Below are 21230 nucleotides of genomic sequence, written 5' to 3'. Positions count from 1 at the left end.
CCCAAGACTGATCTCCTTTAGGATGGACTGGTTGGGGCTTCTTGCAGTCCAAGGGACTCTCAAGAGTCTTCTCCAACACCACAGTTCAAAAAACAACTTAAATTATAATGAAAAACAAGTCAGACATAATATTATTGGAAAAAAGAAAACAGGAATATTTGATAATGCAGCTTATAAAACAGGAAAGGTAGGAAAAAAAGATATAACACTTTAGAAATGAAGTAAAAGTAATACATTAGTTAATAAATAGCATTGGTAGTAACATAAAGAGAAACATACAATGAAAGGGAGGAAAATTTTAACTTAAAAACATGAAAGAAATTAAAAAGGATTTAAGAGAAAATGACATTAAATATCTGCAAAGTGTGTGTCTATGTGTGTCTAAATTCTTGAAGAAAGCCAAAGCAACTGAAGAGAACAGAACAAATACTATTAATATAAAACAATCAAACAATCCAATTGAAAAATGAGCAGAAGACCTAAATAGACATTTCTCAAGAGAAACAAAGATGGCCAATAGGCACACGAAAAGTTGTTCACCATCACTAATTATTAAAGAAATACAAATCAAACCACAAAGAGGTACCACTTCACACTGGTCAGAATGGCCATCATTAAAAAGTCTACAGATCATAAATGCTGAAGAGGATATGAAGAAAAGGGAACCCTCCTCCACTCTTGGTGGGAATGTATGTTTGTATAGCCACTGTGAAAACAGTATGGAGGTTCCTCAGAAAATTGAAAATAGAATTACCATAGGATCCAGCAGTTCCACTCCTGGGCATATACCTGGACAAAACTACCTGGACAAATATACCTGGACAAAATTTAGAAAGATACACGCACCCTATATTCATAGCAGCACTATTCAAAAGAGTCGAGACATGAAAACAAACTAAATGCCCATCAACTGGTGAATTAATAAAGAAGATGTGTTATGTATAAACACAGTGGAATTTTCACCCACCCATAAAAAGAATGAAATGATGCCATTTTCAGCAAGCAACGTGGATGCAACTAGAGATTATCATCCTAAGTGGGTCAGAAAGAGAAAGATGAATACCATTTGACATCATTTGTATGTGGAGTCTAAATACGACACAAATGAAACTATCTACGAAACAGAAACTCAGAGGGAATGGAGGGAGGGATGGAGTAGGCGATTGGGGTTAGCAGATGTACGCTTTTATATACAGAATAGATAAAAAACAAGGTCCCACTGTATAGCACAGAGAGCTATATTCAATATACTATGATAAACCATAATGGAAAAGAATATGTAAAAAAAAGAATATATATATATATAAAGAATCACTTTGCTGTGCAGCAGAAATTAACACATTGTAAATCAACTATATTTCAATGAAAATAAAGTATTTTTTCTGATATTAGTATAGCCAGTTTTGCTCTCTTTTGGTTACTATTTGCATAGAGTATCTTTTTTCTAATCCTTTTGCTTTTAATACGTTTGTGTCTTGGATCAAAAGGGATTCTTTGGAACATGTAGGTTAACCCTGTGTTTTTATCCATTTTGCTGATCTTTGTCTTTTAACCAGAGAGCTTGATCCACTTATGTTTAATTAGACCTCCATTCTGCTATTTGTTTTCTAAATGCCTAATAGCTTTTCTGTCCCTCATGTCCTGCATTACTGCCTTCTTTTGTGTTCAGTTGATTTTTTGTCATATATGTTTAAATACATTTCTCATTTCCTTTTTGTAATTCTATAGCTACTTTCCTTGTCACTGGCATAGGGATCACATTTAATGCCCTAAAGTTATACACTCTAATTTCAATCTATACCTGCTAAACCTCAATAACATACAAAAAACTCAGCTCCAGGGACTTCCCTGGTGGTCCAGTGGTTGAGACTCCACACCTCTACTGCAGGGAGCACAGGTCCCATTTGTGGTCAGTGAACTAAGATCCTGTATGCTGTGCAGCATGGCCAAATTTAAAAAAAATATATAAACAAAAAAACCCCGTTAGCTCCATTACATTACATCTCTATCCCCATCCTTTTCAGTTGGTTGATTTTAAAAATCACGTCTTTATACATTTTGTGCCCCAAAATGTTGGGTTTTTTTTGCTGAGAATCAACCCAATGTGTAAACTTAAAGTCTCCTCAGATCTCTTCTGAATTTTCCCCGTGTGTCTGTGTGGTCGTTTTCTAATTTCCCTTGTATATGCAGTCGTTTTGAGTAGCTTAGTTTTTAATCTGTTTTCCTATAGGTAAAAGAGAAAACTGAATGGGAGAGAAAATGCGTGCTGGCCCATTAAGTCCCTTGGACGTCACAACAGGCAGAGGAGAAAGGCTTGCAAGGATGAGAGGAGGTGCAACAATGCCCCTCAGATCCTCCTCCTTGTCTCAACCTCTGTGATAAAAACCAATGATCAGCAGTCAGAGCACAGTTCCCTGATATTTGCAGAACAGGGTCCTTTTGGTCTACTCTGGCTCCCATAAGCTGTTTGCAGCCTACTTCAGGAACACATGCACAGCTGACTGCCTCATAGATGGGGATGGTAGATTGGTGGGCTGTGACTTGCTGATGAGGTAATTGGCTAACATAAACTGCGGTTTTTAGTCCAAGTCTTCACTTTGAAGTTGCAAGCCTTCAACAGACTCCAGAGTTCCAAAGTAATTACATTAGACAGGTTTACCAGCCCAATTGTTGGCACTGTGGGGAGACAGAGACCTGGTACTTCCTACTCTGCCACCTTCCCAGAATCCTCCTCCTGGTCTTTTGCAACAACAGACAGGCAAGTTAGAACTGGGTGTGAGTGAAGAGCCTACAGACACAGTGAGAACTTAGTAGTGATCAGGATGGCAATAATGAATTGTTGTGATGCCTGCTTCAGTCTTCCAGAGGCTATTTTCTTGGTCTCTTCTTCTTAGTCTTACCTGGTTAATGGAGGTCATCAGGCAGGGGACACCTGACAAGTGGGTGTTTTGTAGTTTCTCTCAGGAGCCACAGTCGTAGTGAAGACAAAGTCTGTGATGTGGAAGAAACTCAGTGATTCAGGCTATGTCCCTGAATAATAGCGCTCTGGGGACATGAGTAGAAACTGTGTTTCTCTTTCCAGGCAAATATCCTTGTAGCTGGTGTGATATCAGCTAACTTTCAGATGTCAGTCTTGTATTGATTTCTGTAATTCCAAGTCACTTTTTGGCATCAAAGACCAAAAGGGTTTTATATGTCCTTTGGAAACCCTACAGCCCTGGGTCAGTTGTCCTCAGCATACTTTAAGCAGTAAGCAGTAGTCACACACACTTAAGAAATCAATGCCTAGCTTCTCTCCAGCACCAATAAGTGCCATGCACAGCAAACCTCCCGTTCGTTAAAATAAGAAATAAGAAAATAAGTTAAAATAAGAATGTGAAGAATGGGTTCATAGAAGATCCCAAAGGCTCAGAGATCACAGGTTAGAGAATTGTTGTTTTTTCCTTTTCCCACTTTCTCTTGTGGTCAATCTGGGACAACTTGTTTCTTTTGCTTCAGAAGTTGAGGAGTTTTCACTGGGCCAAAATTAGGCTGTGAAATCCTTTCTGCTCTCTCTATAGGAAGATAGATTTCAGGTCCTGCGGTGACAGCAGGATGAGGTGGAGGTTGTTAGAAAAGTTATTCTTACCTCTGTGGTGTACTTCAGCATTAAATGTTTCAACAAGACCTCTTCCATTAATTTGACTTTTCTACAGTCTTAAGAGGTACAGGGTAAATTTTGATCATATGTCGATATCAGATCATATATGGATCATATTCTGTAAGTCATTCTACTGACGACTTTTTCCTAAGTCTAGAAAATAGTAGCATCTAGTGAAAATAGTTGTGAGGAACACTTCAGTCTTATTCTTTAATTTTACTAAAGTGAGAAGGGGGGTGAAGGAGGTGAAATAGAAGAACAAAGAACAAATGAGGGACACAGTGGTGGCAATGAGATTTACTTGGAGGTTAGTTGAGAGACACGGATTATAACTACTTATTTTATTTTTTATGGAGAACCCGGCCTGACTTACTGGTGAGTTCTTCTAAGAGAAGCCATTTTCAGGGAAGGCATCCTTCAGTCCAATTTTCAATGGGACTGGTTTTCCATGAGCTCTGTTTTCTCAAGTTTTGAAGCTCATCCCCTTACTAGGAGGTTTATTGCCCCACAATCTTTTATCCATTTTCCACTAAGCTGCTTATTCACATGTGACAGTCCCAATTCAGTTTTTTAAATAGAAGCTACTTTAGGTATTTTAACAGAAAGGAATTTCATACAGGGAACTATATGTTAAAAAATAATGTGTGTAGTTCTGGAAGATGCTACTGTTACCATAACCAAAAGATGGGGACTCAGAAGTCTGCACACTTGAACTTAGGAAGAAAATCTCATGAAGCCTGAGATCCGGGGATCGGGACACTGCCCCTGGTGTTGCCACAGCTACCTTGGAGAAGGGAAAGGCTACCCACTCCAGTACTCTGGCCTGGAGAATTCCATGGACTGTATAGTCCATGGGGTCGCAAAGAGTCGGATACGACTGAGCGACTTTCACTCACTCACTGTTGACAGCCATGAAATGTTGGGCCCTGGAATGCTGCTGTCGAACACCTAGTTTCTTGACTGCTCACCAGCAGAAAACAGAAGGGAAGAAATACAGATCTATCCAACTCTGTCTTTCATTTCTCACATGAGAAATGTAATTGGAAAAAAATAATGACCCTAAGACAGTAGCTTTAAGGAAGTATGGGGACAATTATGCTTTAGTTTTCCTGCAGTAGGCAGCTTGAAAGGATCCTGAGAATTTCCATCAAAACAGCCAAGTGCTTTAAATATTTCCAAAGTGCTAAGGATAAAGCTTAAGCCAAAGGAATGAATATCTAATAACGGAATTTCATCCATTAGTGAGAGAAACTCTTCTTTCTCTCAGTGCTGGAAGGGCACATCAGATCTTAATGCATAAATGATTTCTAACAGCTTTACCTCTGGCTTACTGCTGCCTGTGGTTATGGTTATCCAACAGAAAACACAGTCCTCACCTAATGTTCCATTTCTTACTACCTAAGAATGCAGTGTATTCTCATATATAATTTTATCATTGAGATCAAGAATTGGGTTGTCCTCCCATCCAATACTAATCAGGCCTGACCCTGCTTAGCTTCCGAGATCAGACAAGATGAGGCACATTCAGGGTGTTACGGGAGTACACATGTACACTCAGGGCTGATTCATGTCAGTGTATGGCAAAAACCACCACAATATTGTAAAGCAATTAGCCTCCAATTAAAAAAAAAGAATTGGGTTGTTCTGTTACAGGCCCTCACCCTCCTCCATTGTTAGGAAAAACATACATGAGTGCACATAACGGAATGTACCAAGGAGGGATTTTGTGCCGTTGCCTTACTCTGCACAGGGAGAGCACTGTGGATTGAGTGCGTAGGACTCAAGCCAAGAACTGGCAGGAGCCCATGAGACACTCACTTGATGGCACCCCCAACCCCTGCCCCTCGGATGAGTTTGCCAGCATAATTTTTAAATTTCTAGATGAAAGAGACTCCTAAAACTTTTATTATTGAGCTTATATTTTTAGTTCATTTTTTCTTTAAGTTCTCATTATTTTTTATTAGAATATGCCTTGGAGTCAGTCATGCTGGGTACCTTTTCCAGGGTGCTCAGTACAGTCTTTCAATATATGATTTCAAGTTGCCTGTTATTTTAGTGTATTTTTTCCCTTTTTTATGTTAATTTCTGCTGTATGGCAAAGTGATTGTTATACACACACACACATATACACACATATTCTTTTAAAAAATATTCTTCTCCATTATGGTTCATTCTCTGTGCTATACAGTAAGACCTTGTTGTCAATCCATTCTATATACAAAAGCTTACATCTGCTAACCTGAACCTCCCACTGCATCCCTCCCAAACCCTCCTTGCTTGGCAACCATAAGTGCATTCTCTATGTCCATGAGTCCGTTTTTGTTTTGTATATACGTTCATCTGTGTCATATTTTAGATTCTACATATAAGCGATACCATATAGTATTTGTCTTTCTTTCTGACTTACCTCACTTAGTGTGATAATCTCTAGTCACACCCATGACGCAAATGACATTATTTTATTCTTTTTTATTTTAAAAAAGCTATTAATTTTTAAAACATATATATATATTTTATTTTAATTGGAGGCTAATTATTTTACAATATTGTAGTTGTTTTTGCCATACATTCACATGAATCAGCCATGGTTGTACATGTGTTCCCCATCCTGACCCTCCGTCCCACCTCCCTCCGCATCCCATCCCTCAGGGTCATCCCAGTGCACCAGCCCTGAGCACCCTGTCTCATGCATCGAACCTGGACTGGCAATCTGTTTCACATATGATAATATACATGTCTCAATGCTATTCTCTCAAATCATCCCACCCTCGCCTTCTCCCACTGAGTCCAACAGTCTGTTCTTTACATCTGTGTCTCTTTTGGTATCTCGCATATAGGGTCATCGTTACCACCTTTATAAATTCCATATATATGCGTTAATACACTGTATTGGTATTTTTCTTTCTGACTTACTTCACTCTGTATAATAGGCTCCAGTTCCATCCACCTCATTAGAACTGATTCAAATGCATTCTTTTTAATAGCTGAGTAATATTCCATTGTGTATATGTACCACAGCTTTCTTATCTATTCATCTGCCGATGGACATCTGGGTTGCTTCCATGTCCTAGCTATTGTAAATAGTGCTGTGATGACCATTGGAGTACACATGTCTCTTTCAATTCTGGTTTTCTCGGTGTGTATGCCCAGCAGCGGGATTGCTGGGTCATATGGGAGTTCCATTTCCAGCTTTTTAAGGAATCTCCACACTGTTCTCCATAGTGGCTATACTAGTTTGCATTCCCACCAACAGTGTAAGAGGGTTCCTTTTTTTCTCTGCACCCTCTCCAGCATTTCTTGTTTGTAGACTTTTTGATAGCAGCCATTCTGACTGGCGTGAGATGGTACCTCACTGTGGTTTTGATTTGCATTTCTCTGATAATGACCGATGTTGAGCACCTTTTCATGTGTTAGCCATTTGTATGTCTTCTTTGGAGAAATGTCTGTTTAATTCTTTGGCCCATTTTTTGATTGGGTCGCTTTATTTTTCTGGAATTGAGCTGCAGGATTAAAAAAAACTATTTTTGGCTGGGTCTATATTGCTGGGAAGGTTTTTCTATAGCTGTGCATGGGCTTCTCATCAGGGTGGCTTCTCTTGTGAAGCATGGGCTCTAGGGTATGCAGGCTTCAGTAGCTGCAGCTCTCAGGCTCCAGAGCTCAGGCTTAATCGCCCTGTGGTATGTGGCTTCTTCCTAGATCAGGGATTGAACAAGGGTCTCTTGCATTGGCAGGCATATTTTTTACCACTGAACCACAAGGGAAGCCCCTATTTTATTCTTTTTTTTTTTTTTGGACCTAATCAAATTTATAAGCTTTTGCAAAGCAAGGGAAACTATAAACAAAATGAAGACAACATATGAACTGGGAGAAGTTATTTTCAAACAAGGCGATGGACAAGGGCTTAATTTCCAAAATATACAAATAGCTCATACAACTTAACGAAAAAATAAACAGTCCAATTAAAAAAAATAAGCATACGGTATAAACGGACATTTCTACAAAAAAGGTATACTGATGGCCAGTGTTCTTGCCTGGAGAATCCCAGGGACGGGGAAGCCTGGTGGGCTGCTGTCTATGGGGTCGCACAGAGTCTGACATGACTGAAGTAACTTAGCAGCAGCAGCAGCAGCAGCAGCAGCAGTAGGTACATGAAAAGATGCTCAATGTCACTAACCATTAGAAAAATGCAAATCAAAACCACATTGAGGTACCACCTTACACCAGTGAAAATGGCCATCATTATAAAGGCTACAAATAATAAATGCTGGAGGGGGTATGGAGCAAAGGGAAAAGGGAACCCTCCCACGCTACTGGTGGGAATACAAACCGGTGCAGCCACCATGGAAAACAGTATGAAGGTTCCTTAAAAAACTAGAATTGCCATGTGAAATAGCAATCCCACTCCCGGCTATATATTTTGAACGCATCCTCCAATTCCATGGATAGGAGATCCCCATCAAAAGGAATAAGAACTAGGCTATACTCCTCCCTATGAATAAAGAATCCCAAAACACCCAGATCCTTCAACCGCTGTTCGCACAATAAGCTACGTCGTGGCACGAACAAAAGGTGGAAATCTCTTGCTGGGCCACGTCTGTCTTCACTGAGCACATTTTCAGCAACGATATCCATCAATTCTAGCCTGGGTCTGACAAAAAAAGTTATATTCTTGACATCGGCTGCTGGCAAACGACTTCCTTTAAACGTAAACATTTTTTCCACTTCATGTTCCTTCAACAGTGAATACTGTGCAATCAGGCCAAAGGGTCCAGTGAGATACTCATCCCAAACTATTGCCTTGCTTCCCACGCACTTGTCCAGGAACTCGCGCAGCTCGCAACGCACTGCCTCGCGCAGCACGTTGAGGTTCACTCGCCGGTAGGACAAGTGTGCCGCCATCTTGCCCCACCGCCCCTTTAACCCCCTACTCGAACCAGATCTACATTCCCCTACGTGTCCTATTTTGTTCTTTTTTATTATTGAGTAGTAGACCATTGTATATATGTACCACATCTTCTTCATCCATTCATCTATTGATGGACATTTAGGTATTTCCATGTTTTCTGAATAGTGCTGCTAGGAACATCTGGGTGCATGCATCTTTTTGACTTACAGTTTTGTGTGCAGAGGAGTAAGATTGCTGGATGACATGGTAATTCTGTTTTCATTTTTCTGAGGAACCTCCATACTGTTTGCCACAGTGGCTGTACCAACTTACATTCCCACCAACAGTGTAGGAGGGTTCCCTTTTTTCCCATATCCTCTCCAGCATTTGTTATTTGTGGAGTTTTCGTTTTTATTTATTTGGCTGTGCTGCACAACCTGTGGGATCTTAGTTCCCTGACCAGGGATTGAACTCAGGACCCTGGCAGTGAGAGTGTGGAATCTTAATCACTGGCCCACCAAGGAATTCCTTGTAGTTTTTATTATTTTATTATTTTATTTTTATTTTTTTAAATTTTATTTTATTTTTAAACTTTACATAATTGTATTAGTTTTGCCAAATTTTTAATGATGGCCATTTTGACTGATGTGAAGTGGTACCTCATTGCAGTTTTGATTTGCATTTCTCTAATAATTAATGACGTTGACCATCTTTTCACGTGCCTATTAGCCTCTGTATTTCTTCTTTGGAGAAATGTCTAGTTAGGTATTCTACCCATTTTTTGGTTGGGTCTTTTTTTGTTGTTGTTGTTGAGTTGTATGAGCTGTTTGTATAGTTTGGAAATTAAACCCTTGTCAGGCAGATTGATTGCAAATATTTTCTCCCATTCCATAAGTTGTCTGTTTTGTTTATGGTTTCCTTTGCTGTGCAAAAGCTTGCAAATTTGATTAGGTCTGATTTGTTTATTTTTGTTTTTCTTTCTTTTTTTTTTTTTTTTTTCTATTGCCTTGGGAAATTGACCTAAGGAAACATTAGCACATATTACGTCAGATAATGTTTTGCTTATGATCTCTTTTAGTTTTATGGTGTCCTGTCTTATGTTTAAGTCTTTAAACCATTTTGAGTTTGTTTTGTGCACGGTGAGAGAGTGTTAACTCCAGTGGTTTACATGCAGGTATCTGTCCAACTTTCCCAGCACCACTTGTTGAAGAGACTTTCTTTTTCCAATTGTATATTCTTGCTTCTTTTGTCAAAGATAATTTACTGTAGGTGTGTGGGCTTATTTCTGGACTCTGTCCTGTTCCATTCATCCATAATGTCTGTTTTTATGCCAAGATCACACTGTTTTTTCTTCCTTTCAGATTTTTTGGGGGGGGATGTAGATAATTTTTAAAGTCTTTATCGAATTTGTTACAATATTCCTCCTGTTTTATATTTTGGTTTTTTGACTGCCTGGCATATAGGGTCTTACTCCTCAATCAGGGATCAAACCTGCACCCCCTGGATTGGAACTCAAAGTCTTAACTACTGAACCACCAGGGAAGTCCCTGTCACACTGTTTTAATTACTGTAGCTTTGTAGTATTGTTTGCAGTCTGGGAGGGTTATGCCTCCTGTTTTGTTCTTTTTCTTCAGGATTGCTTTGGCAATCCTGATTTGGTTCCATGTAAATTTTGGATTGTTTGTTCTAGTTCTGTGAAAAATGCCATGGGTAATTTGATAGGGATCACATTAAATCTGTAGATTGCTTTGGGTAGTATGTCCATTTTAACCATCTTACTTCTTCCAACCCAAGAGCATGGACATCTTTCCATTTCTTTGAATAATCTTCAATTTCTTTTATTAATGTCTTATATTTCTCAGCATATAAATCTTTCACCTCCTTGGAAACATTTATTCCTAATTATTTTATTTTGGGGGGAGCAATTTTAAAAGGTATTGGTTTTGGAAATGAACAAATGTTTAATTCAATTAAAAGTATAACATCATTTATTCTATTACTTGTTAAATTTCTTTTATTTATTTATTTTAATTGGAGGCTAATTACTTTACAATACTGTAGTGGTTTTGCCATACATTGACATGAATCAGCCATGGGTGTACATGTGTCCCCCATCCTGAATCCCCCTTCCACCACCCTCCCAATCCCATCCCTCAGGGTCATCCCAATGCACCATATTTATTTATTTTTAATTGAAGGATAATTACTTTACAATATTGCTTTGGTTTCTGCCACACATTAACATGAATTAGCCATAGGTATACATATGCTCAGGCTTCCCTGGTAGCTCAGATGGTAAAGAATCTGCCTGCAATGCTGGAGACCTGGGTTCAATTTCTGGGTTGGGAAGATCCCCTGGAGGAGGGCATGGCAACATACTCCAGTGTTCTTGCCTGCCTGGAGAATCCCCATGTTCAGAGGAGCCTGGTGGGCTACAGTCCATGGGGTTGCAAAGAGTCAGACATGACTGAGTGACTAAGCACAGCATAGCACATACATATGTCTCGACTTCCCAGGCAGCGCTAGTGGTAAAGAACCTACTTGCCAGTGCAGGAGACATAAGAGAAGTGGGTTTGATCCCTGGGTCAGGAGGAGGGCACGGCAACCCACTCCATTATTCTTGCTTGGAGAATCCCATGGACAGAGGAGCCTGGTGGGTCCCATAGGGTCACAAAGAGTCAGACACGACTGAAGCAACTTAGCATGCATGCTGCACATACATATGTCCCCTCCCTCTTGAACCTCCCTCCTACCCCCCGACCTTTTCCCAACCCCTCTAGGTTGTTACAGAGCCTTAGTTTGAGTTTGCTGAGTCATACAGCAAATTTCCATTGATTATCTATTTTACATATTGTAGCGTATATGCTTCCATGCTACTCTCTGCATTCATATCGCCCTCTCCTTCTTTCCCTGTACCTGTGTCAATAAATCTATTCTCTATGTCTGCATCTCCATTGCTGTCCTGCAAATAGGTTCATCAGTACCATCTTTCTAGATTCCATATATATGTGTTAATATATGATATTTGTTTTTCTATTTCTTACTTACTTCACTCTGTATAATAGGTTGTAGGCTCATCCACATCATTAGAACTGACTCAAATGTGTTTCTTTTTATGGCTGAGTAGTATTCCATTTTATATATGTACCACAGCTTCTTTATCCATTCATCTGTCGATGGACATCTAGTTTGCTTCCATTTCCTAGCTATTGTAAATAGGGCTGCAATGAACATTGTGGTACATGTGTCTTTTTCAATTTTGGTTTCCTCAGGGTATATGCCTTAAAGTGGCATTGCTGGGTTGTATGGTAGTTTTATTCCTAGTTTTTAAAAGAAATCTCCATACTGTCTTCCATAGTGGATGTATCAATTTATATTTCCACCAACAGTGCAAGAGGATTCTAAAAGGTATTTTTTTTTACATTCCCTTTTTGATATTTTATTATTAAAGAAATGCAATCAATTTTTGTATGTTAATCTTATACCCTGCTACTTTGCTGAATTAGTTTATCAGTTCTAATAGTTTTTGTGTAGATTCTTTAGGACTTTCTATATATATACTAGCATGTCATCTGCATAAATTACAATTTTGCCTCTTCCCTTCCAATTTGAATACTATCTATTTCTTTTTCTTGTCTGATTATTGTGGCTAGGACTTCCAATACTATGTTAATAGAAAAGGTGAGAGTGGGAACCCTTGTCTTATTCCAGATTTTAGTGAGAAGTCTTTCATCTTTTCACCATTAAGTATTATATTGGCTGTGGGTTTGTCATAAATAGCTTTTACTATGTTGTGATATGTTCTCTCCATATCCACACTGGTAAGAGTTTTTTGCATGAATTGACTTTGAATATTCAGATAAAATAGACCTTAAATCAAAAAAAAGTTACAAGAGAAAAAGAAAGACATTCTATAGTAATAAAAGGCTCAATACATCAAGAAAATATATTAACTATAAAAATTTTCACGTGTACTAACAGATGCAAGCTATATGAAGCAAAAGCTGACAGAACTGATGGTAGAAATAGATAGTTCTTCAATAGTAGCTGAAGACTTCAATACCCTACTCCCAATAATGGATAAACAACCCAACAGAAGATAAAAAAATAGATTACTTAACACTATAAACCAACTAGATCTAACAGACATCTATAGAACACTCTGCCAAAGAATAATGGCATACATATTCTTCCCATTCTTCCCACCTGGACATTTTCTAGGGTAGACCATTTGTTAGGCCACCAATTAAGTCACAATCGACTAAAAAGATAGACATCATAAAAAGTACCTTCACCAGTCACAACAGGATAAAGTTAGAAATCAGTAACAGAAAAATATCAGAACTTGTAGAAATGAAGCCACACTTTGAAACAAGCAATAGATCAAAGAAATAAGCAAAGTCAGAAAATGCTTACAGATGAATGAAAATGAAAATTCAATACACCAAAACTTATGTGATGCTGTGAAGGTAGTGCTAAGGGGGAAAATTACAGCCTCAAATCCTTATGTTAAAAATCAAGAAAGATTTGAAATCAACAACCTACCTTTGCAACTTAAGAAACTAGAAACAAAGAACAATTGAACTCAAAACTATCAGAAGGAATGAAATATTATATTACAGGAGAGATAAAGAAATGGAGATAAACAGTGAAGATAAACAGTGGAGAAAACCAGTGAATCCAAAACTGGTTCTTCAAAAACACTGACAAAATTAACAATGTTTTAGCTAGAGGGACTAAGGGGGAAAAAAAGAAGACTAAATTACTAAATCAGAAACAATACTGCAGACATTAATTACCACCAATTTTATAGTAATAAAAAAATAATGTGAGTACTGTGAAAAAACTGTATACCAACAAGTTGGCTAACCTAGATGAAATGGACAAATTCTTAGAAACACAAAATGTACCAAGACTAAATCTTGAAGGAATAGATAATCCAAATACACATATAACCAGCAAGGAGATTAAATCAGTAAACAAAAATCTTCTAGTAAAGAGAAACTCTGGATCTGATGGCTTCACTGGTGAATACTACAAACACTTGAAGAAAACAAATACCAATGCTACTCAAAAATTTCCAAAAACTGAAAGAAAAAGCACCACATCCTAATCTATCCTACAAGGCCAACATTATCCTGATACCAAAGTCAGATTCTGCAATGAAAAAAACAAAACAGAACAAAAACCCTACCGTCCAATATCCCTTATGATCATGGATATAGAAATCCTCAACAAAATACCAGAAATTGAATTCAGCAGCACATTAAAAAGACTCTATAACATAACCAAATGAGATTAATTTCTGGAATGCAAGAATTATTTGAAATATGAAAATTGATGAATTAGTTACTCCACAGGAAAAGAATGATTGGAATAAAATGCACATGCTTATCCTCAATGATACAGAAAATGTATCTGGAAAACTTAACACCCTTTCATGATAAAAAAACTTTCAACTAGGAACAGAAGGAAAGTGCCTCTACGTAATTAAAACTATATATGAAAAACCCAACAGTAACATTGAGTATAGTGTTACTATACTAACTATACTCAAAAATGAAAAACTCAAAGCTTTCCCTCCAAGATCTGGAATAAGATTCCCACCAGAAACCATAAAACTCCTAGAAGAAAACATACTCAGTAAACTTGATATTGATCTTAGCAATATCTTTCTAGATATTCCCAGGCAAGGGACACAATAGCAAAATTAAACAAATGGGACTACATTAAACTAAAAAGCTTCTGCACAGCAAGAGAAATCATGAATAAAATGAAGAGACAACCTACTAAAAGAAAGAAAATATTTGTAAATTATATATTGAATAGGGATTAATATCCAAAATCTATAAAGCCTCACAAACTCAATAGCAAATAAAAGAGGTGGGGGAGAGAAGATCTAAATAGATATTTTTCCAAAGAAGAAATATACATGCCTAATAAGTACACGAAAAGGTGCTCAGAAATTCTAATCAGAGAAATGCAAATCAAAACCACAGTGAATATCACATCACACCTGTTAGAATGCCTATTAGAAGAAGCCAAGAGGCTTCCTGATCTGATGGTCTGGTGGTTAAGAATCAGCCTTGTAATGCAAGGGACACCGGTTCATTTTCTGGTCTGGGAAGATCCCACACTGTGGTAACAACTAAGTCCCCACAGCCAAACTACTGAGCCCATGTCTGCAAGTAAAGAAGCCCGTACCTTGAGAGCACATGCTCTGCAACAAGTGTTCACTTGGTAAAACAGGGATGGGCTCAGAGGAGAATGGTTTTATGTCTCATAGTAAGAGACTCTAGACTTAAAAAAAAAAAAAAAAAGAACAAAACCCTAGGGTTAACCTTCCTTTCCTTGTCTCATTACTGGAAACTTTGATGGGGAAACCAATTCTGCATGTTAAATAAAATGTCTCTGAAATGTGTGAGCTCACAATTTTGAAATCGGTTGAAAGCTGCGCTACCTAAGTAGGTCTGGTTTCTCGGCTGACTGGGACTAGAGTCCTATAATAGCATAGAGACTGGCTGGTAAATCTGCCACAGTAAATTAATTTCCATTATTTAACAAACATTGGGTGAGTGCCACCTGGTGTGCAACACACTCTGCTATGTTTCAAAGGAAGGACTTGGGGTTTTGTTTGTCAATTTGTTTTTGAACCTTGCCCCAGCTCAGCATCAGCACACCTTAGAAATTCAGAGTACTTGATGGATGAGTTATCTTAATCCCTCTCTATCTGGACAGACTGACTTTTCAAGAAAAGCTGGACTTGCTGGAGGCTGTGTTAGCACCCTCTTGGAGCGGACCTTGAAGATTTCAAGAGTGGAGAATGAATGTGAGCTTGGAAGACTGACAGTACACGTGGAAGCCAGGAGTAGAGTTCTGAGCCCACATAGTCACAGCGTTATAAATTTGGCTTTTGAAGTCCTCCTTTCTTAACCATTTTGCATCACCATTGCACTGGTGAAGACAATGGTTCTCTCCATAGGAAAAGGCAATCCAAGAACACCCATACTTAGAAATGACTTCAGATCAGAAACCTCGGGTCTTGGAAGTCATTTTGGCAAAACTGTTTTCCACCTGAGTTTTAAAGCCTTTCCTACAACAGTCTTAAGTGGCAGAGCCCACTTAAATGCCGCAAAACATCTGCATTGCCGCGGTCGTCAATTTGGTCTTGGGGCCGAGCCCCCAACCCCCTGTCTGGGTGTCAGCCCACGATTTCTGCTTCTAGACACCAGGATAGAAGGAGCCCGCGGTCCGCCATCCTGAATCCTTCCCTTGCACATCTTCCCTTTCCCGGCTCTGTGTCCAATCGCACTCGCGCGCTTCTGACTGGTTAAGCCCCTACTGCTGCAATCCTGCCAGAGGAGAGCTAGTTTCAGACACCCAGTTCCCCTGCCCCAAGACTTTATTCCCTTGTACCAGTGCCACCCCTGGGTTTAAGAAGCAGAAAATTGGAATAAGGGCATCTTGGAAGTTGGATGTCCTGAACCTTGAGAGCACCAACCTGAAGGGGAAGAGATGTGCCGCGAGGCAGGCGTGTCGAATGGAACACTGAAGCTTGACACTGAGGTCTGGGGTGTGAACCTGTGGCTCGGTCACTCGTGTCTCATTTCAGCTAGTATCAGTTCTCCCCGAGAAAAGAAGCTACCTGGGATCTGTGTCCCCCCACCCCCTCCCTCCCCCCGCCACGCTCTGCAATGCCGCTGCAGTGCTTGCGGCGCTGGAGGGTCTCTACAGGCTGCTTGGATCATCTGCTGTGTGTTCAGACCCAGCGATCCTGTGTACAGGGAGAAGCGTCTTTCTCTGCGTTCCACCTGCTGAGGACAGCAAGTCAGGACCTCAGACCTTCCTGGAAGGCTTAGAGCAGTCGCTCCAACAGAGAGATCCAGAAACCTGTTGAGCAGGGTGTAGGAGGGTCGAGGTGCTGGGCAATCGGGTTTTACAGAGCACGTTTATTCCAGAGAGTCATGGAAGCAGGGCGTAATTCTGCTCCTGTGTGCTGCACGCTTGCTGCCGGACTGTGAACATCACCTGGATGCCCCGGTGCACCAGTGTCATTTTGTGAGTGCCTGTGGTTAGGGAGCGCGCACCTGTTTGGAGTCAGTACTGAGTTTGTGAGTGTGTAAGAGTAGACAGAAGCCAGCATGGGATTACACTCCTGCAGGACTCTTCAGCACCATCAATCTTGGCGGGCTTTCTAGCAGAGGACTGAATTGCAGTAGATGAGGGTGCAGGGTCACTGGAACATCTTGGCAAACAGCAGCCGGAAGCAAGGGGCAGCTGGGCAAATGGTTGGGAAAGGAGGGTGAGCATTAGGTGATGAATGGTAGGGGAGGAAGCGTGGGGCTAGAGGTCCGCTTGGAAGCTGGGAGGCATCTAAGCCTTGCACTTCCCTGCTCATGCTCAGCGGGGCATCCAGCCTCTCCTTACCCAGTGACGGACCACCCAGCATGACTCCAGGTAGCTGCGGAGGGTGTTGATTGGGAATGTGTATCATGATCCCACGGAATCTCCTATGAATTTCCCTGGTAAGCTCTTATAGATCCCTAACTGGGAGGAAAACGGGTACATGGTTAGTAATGATAGCATTCCTTCAAGACTGGAATATGATTCCCATTGCAGAGATAAGTATGTTGAGACTTTACTAGTTTCTAGCCCACAGTTCTACCACCTGGCAAACTTATAGCTGGAACAGAGTTGAAATCTGACAAAGTTCCTGGACTTCTATCCTTTTATCTCCACACGCCCTCTCTTCTGTGTGCGCTTCCTGCCGACTGAATCCGACTCCCCGCTTGGGCACAGAATCATCAACTCTGCTGCGCATTAACCCTGAAGCGCTCTTGGACGGGGGTCTATGGTCAAATCTAGGGGAGTCAGGGTTCTCTCTAATGCTGGATTCTATTCTACAGAATAGCACGGCTGGGGATGGAGTGGGACACGTGCCTGTTCAAAACCCTTGAAAGCAAACAGGTAAAACTGTCCTCAAATTTCAACTTACTTTTCCTGTGTTTTTCTTTTGTCCTCACCAACCCCCCTCTGTGCCTCCCTCCCACCCCCGCCATCAATGACCTCAATGCAAATACAAGTGGGGTGGTACTTCTGGATGCTCCATGTTCTGGACGCAAGTGGTGACACAATCCTTCTGGGGCTCACATCCTTCCCCTCATTGGTTGCCCGGAGCTCCTGGAACCCCCCTGGACCCAGAGCAGCGGGAATAAAAGCAGCTGCTCATGCTGGGAGGATTCAGAGGCATTCAAGTGTCTCTGCCACTTCTGCCAGATTGCCACTGCCTGCTGCCAAAGCTACTGCTGCTGCTCCTTCCTCTGCTCCCAGCCACCTGGTGCCGGCTGTCAGGTAAGCCCGGAGATTCCTGCTTAGCTGAGATTCTGTTTCTCTCCCCTCCTTTTTCTCTCTGTCTCTCGAGTACTTTTTCTTAGCGGATCTCTTCCCGTCTGAATGGCTCTGTCCACTCCTGTCCTGGTGTCTTCACACAAGCTGAGTTACTCTGCAAGGCTCCTTCCACAGGTAACACTGGATGGTCTCAGTTTGCAAACTCTCTTCACTCTTCTTGTGCCCAGGCGGGCTCCAGTCTCTTTCCCACGGCTTACGTGCTTAGGTCAGTTTGGGATGCTGGAGCTTCCGGGTACAGCAGGCTGATCCTGATGCAGGAATAGCTTTGTGCGGCCAGTGCTGTCACAGGTCACATCTCATGCCTAGGGGACCGGGGGAAATGTGTTTGGAACCCAGGACAGTGCAGGCAGGTGGGAAATAGGCACAATGACTGAAGGGCAGACAGTCATTAAATGAAACCCCCTGTTGTGGGTTCTGGGAACTTTTCCCCCAGTTTTTGTCCTGGGTCCCAATTTGAGGCTCTCCCAGCTTGCTTCTTACAGGGTCCTCTTTGCAAAGTGTGGAGTGACTGACCGGTAGAATTTGGTTCTTTAATTTCTCAAGGATTCCAACTTCAGTGATAAATCATCTCTAACCCCCTCCCCCAATCAGGTATGAGGGAAAACCCAGCACTGGGATGACAGCTTTGAGTTGTACAAGGGGAAAAGGTGTGGTGACAGGTACAGACAGACCCAGTCTGTCTTCCAGGAGTCCTGGCCAACAGGTTGTATGTGAGAGTGTGTGGGGTGCTGGGGAGGGGGCTATGGTCAGAGATTTCCTCACCCAGTTCTCCTGGAAGGTTTCTTTTTCTAAACCACGCATCCTACAGGCTTACTGGATCATCCAGAAGTCCACTTCGCCAAGGAGGTGAAGGGGAGTGAAATGACCCGCCTGAAGCCAGGATGCAAGGGAATTAGAGGCACAGGCAGGAGCAGAGCCCAGATCTGTGGGCTCAGGGAATTTGGACCTGCCACAGGTGCTGACATTATTCTTCCTTTACAGAGAGGTGTCATGGGCTTCTGGAAGTTCCCCCCATTCTTGGTCCTCAGCATCCTGGTCTTGTACCAGGCAGGCATGTTTCATGCAGCACCATTCAGGTAAGACAGCCCTGCTAGGATTCTCTCACCCCCCCTGGCCCCTGGTTCATAAAATTCTGTGTTCCCAGTTGTACCATGCTGTATCTGGCTTTCACGGAGGGGTTGGTAATGTATGAATGTAAACTATATATAAATTTATCATTTTTATGAGGCAAAGATATGTAGCACGCAGTTACAAATAGACATGACATATACGTTACACTGTTATTGTAAACTTCATATAACTTATTTCTTCTTATCAAATATTTGCATCTTTAGGAAGTCTATTTATTAATTTAACCATAATTTGAGAAATGGATCGCATCCTAATCTGCTAATTATTTTGCCAACAAATTTGTTATTTAGATGTATGGGACCTATACATCTAATTTCTCGTCTTCATTTAGAATACACTAAACTGAAACCATTTTCAGATTTAAACTATCATTATCATTTAATTTTTAATAATGGCTGTATTTAACACTAAGTTCATAAAATTCCTGAAAATCTAACCATCAGTTTTCCCAAGCCTAGATAATCCACTAGAGGTTTGGAGCAAACCACTTCTTTGAGGTGACACCAGAGCCTAAATTCTGGAGAAGCCGCAGTTTTGGATGGATTACTGGCCTCTTGCCCTCTCCATTGAGAGATGGGGCAGTCACATCCTCAGGGGAAGTCGCAGAAACCAGGAGACCTAGCTGCTTATCCTGGACGTGGGGGTATCGGGCGGCGAGGCTCAGAGCTGGTGTTGAGCTTGCTTCTCCTCCCTAGGTCTGTCTTTGATGGGCGTTTTGATCCTGCTACCCTGGATGAGGAGGAATCGCGCCTCCTACTGGCTGCGATGGTGAATGACTACGAGCAGATGAGGGCCCGGGAGTCGGAGAAGGCTCAGAAGACCGAGGGCTCCCGGTGAGACGCCCTGCCCCACCCAGCACAGGGCATCCTCTGCCTCCTGTCCTGCCCAGAAAGGCATATCCTGGAGCCACCTTTGGGTTTTCTGACACCCCTAAAAATGTCTATGGGAAGTGATTGTGGCCCTTTCTCTAACGGCCTGTGGTATTCTGCTGTCATGACCATTTCTAGCAGAAATACTTAAGGTTTATTGGTGCCTCTCAGAGCAGTAATTTTCCATGATGATTCTGAGGGGCAGCACCCACTTTCATTAATAGCCCTTTTCTTTTCCTCTATGCTGCAAATCAGCATCCAGAAGAGAGCCTGCAACACTGCCACCTGCATGACCCATCGCCTGGCAGGCTGGCTGAGCAGATCTGGGAGTATGGTGAGGAGCAACTTGCTGCCGACCAAGATGGGTTTCAAGATCTTCAATGGGCCCCGCAGGAACTCCTGGTTTTAAACAGTGAAATGACTCTGGGAATAAGGTGACTGCTCTTTGTACTACTAGATGGGAGGATAACCGACTGGGTACTTCAGGGTACAGTCCACACTCTAACCCTTCATGGGTTCCCATGGGTGAAAAATCCACAGGGGAAGGAGCCCACACCAGTGTCTGGAGAAAGAACATAGAGTCCCAATAGCTGAAAACCCTAAAACTTGGGTTCATTTTTCTCTATTTTTTCAGTCTCTTCTTGTGACACTGAGATCCTCTGCCAGGAAATATCAATTGTGTTTATTTAAAACATGGGTCTCTGGATTATAACTGTGACTATTCTAGCATTTGAGTTTGAAAGGCAATTATTCTTTCCTTTTAGAGTATGCCCTACTATGTCACGTACATCTGAATTCAGAGTATAGACTTGGGTTCAAGTCTGTCTGTCTGTCCCCTACTAACCATATGATTATGGTCCTGACCCACTCTGAGCCTCAGCTTTCATCTAACTTGAATGCAACAACAGTATCATCAATATAAAAAAATAATTGTGATAATACATGACAAGAGCCTCTTAACTAATAAGTAATATTTGTTACATTTTTCCCCCCTCCTAGGTCACCAGGAAGCTGAACTCTCCTTTTAGTTTGCATGAAGGCACCTTACAAAAAAAGAAAATAGCATGGAAGATACCCATGTATGCATGCTTCTCGATATTGAAAACATTCTTCTTTTCCCTGAAATAAACTAAATGCAGAATAAAATAATTAAAGTTATCTAGTGTGCATCTTTTTTTTATATCAATATATTTGATTCTGTATTCAATAAGTATGACACATATCTCATTGGCTTATCTGGTAGCAAATCTGGGCCCTGTCAGCCAACCTGTCAGCTGTTCTGCTAAACCTCAGGGGC

General features: G+C 41.1%; 1 protein-coding gene and 1 pseudogene across 3 annotated transcripts; one reads left to right on the top strand and one right to left on the bottom strand.

The window, feature by feature from the left end:
* Positions 1-7420: 7420 nt before the first annotated feature.
* Positions 7421-10513, bottom strand: LOC147357690 (vacuolar protein sorting-associated protein 33A pseudogene; annotated as a pseudogene). The gene has a single exon (XR_015142033.1). The product of XR_015142033.1 is annotated as a vacuolar protein sorting-associated protein 33A pseudogene (transcript).
* Positions 10514-17608: 7095 nt separating this feature from the next.
* On the top strand, positions 17609-21091 carry LOC147357689 (calcitonin receptor-stimulating peptide 1). Of its 2 annotated transcripts, none has more exons than XM_086339870.1 (5): positions 17609-17876; positions 18915-19009; positions 19760-19897; positions 20158-20367; positions 20933-21091. In XM_086339870.1, exons 2-5 carry the CDS (start codon positions 18924-18926, stop codon positions 20946-20948), a joined length of 450 nt encoding a protein of 149 aa, XP_086195996.1. In that variant the 5' UTR covers positions 17609-17876; positions 18915-18923; the 3' UTR covers positions 20949-21091. The 2 variants fall into 2 exon arrangements, with proteins under 2 accessions (XP_086195996.1, XP_086195997.1); XM_086339871.1 differs by having other exon boundaries at positions 17611-17876; positions 20189-20367.
* Positions 21092-21230: the final 139 nt, after the last annotated feature.

The sequence above is a fragment of the Bos grunniens genome, chromosome 15, assembly GCF_055505025.1.
Source record: "Bos grunniens cultivar Pamir isolate PY7600 chromosome 15, Bosgru_T2T1.0, whole genome shotgun sequence".
In the NCBI taxonomy this organism is placed as follows: Eukaryota; Metazoa; Chordata; class Mammalia; order Artiodactyla; family Bovidae; genus Bos; species Bos grunniens.
The sequence above is the reverse complement of the archived record's forward strand: the minus strand, read 5'-3'. Positions and strand labels throughout refer to the sequence as shown.

What these genes read in the sequence shown, in the direction of transcription:
- LOC147357689 (XM_086339870.1), top strand. Translation starts at nt 18,924, where the DNA reads ATGGGCTTCTGGAAGTTCCCCCCATTCTTGGTCCTCAGCATCCTGGTC. An exon ending in TTTCATGCAGCACCATTCAG is followed by an intron (nt 19,010 to 19,759) that starts GTAAGACAGCCC and finishes TCTCCTCCCTAG; the next exon opens with GTCTGTCTTTGATGGGCGTT. An exon ending in CAGAAGACCGAGGGCTCCCG is followed by an intron (nt 19,898 to 20,157) that starts GTGAGACGCCCT and finishes TTTCATTAATAG; the next exon opens with CCCTTTTCTTTTCCTCTATG.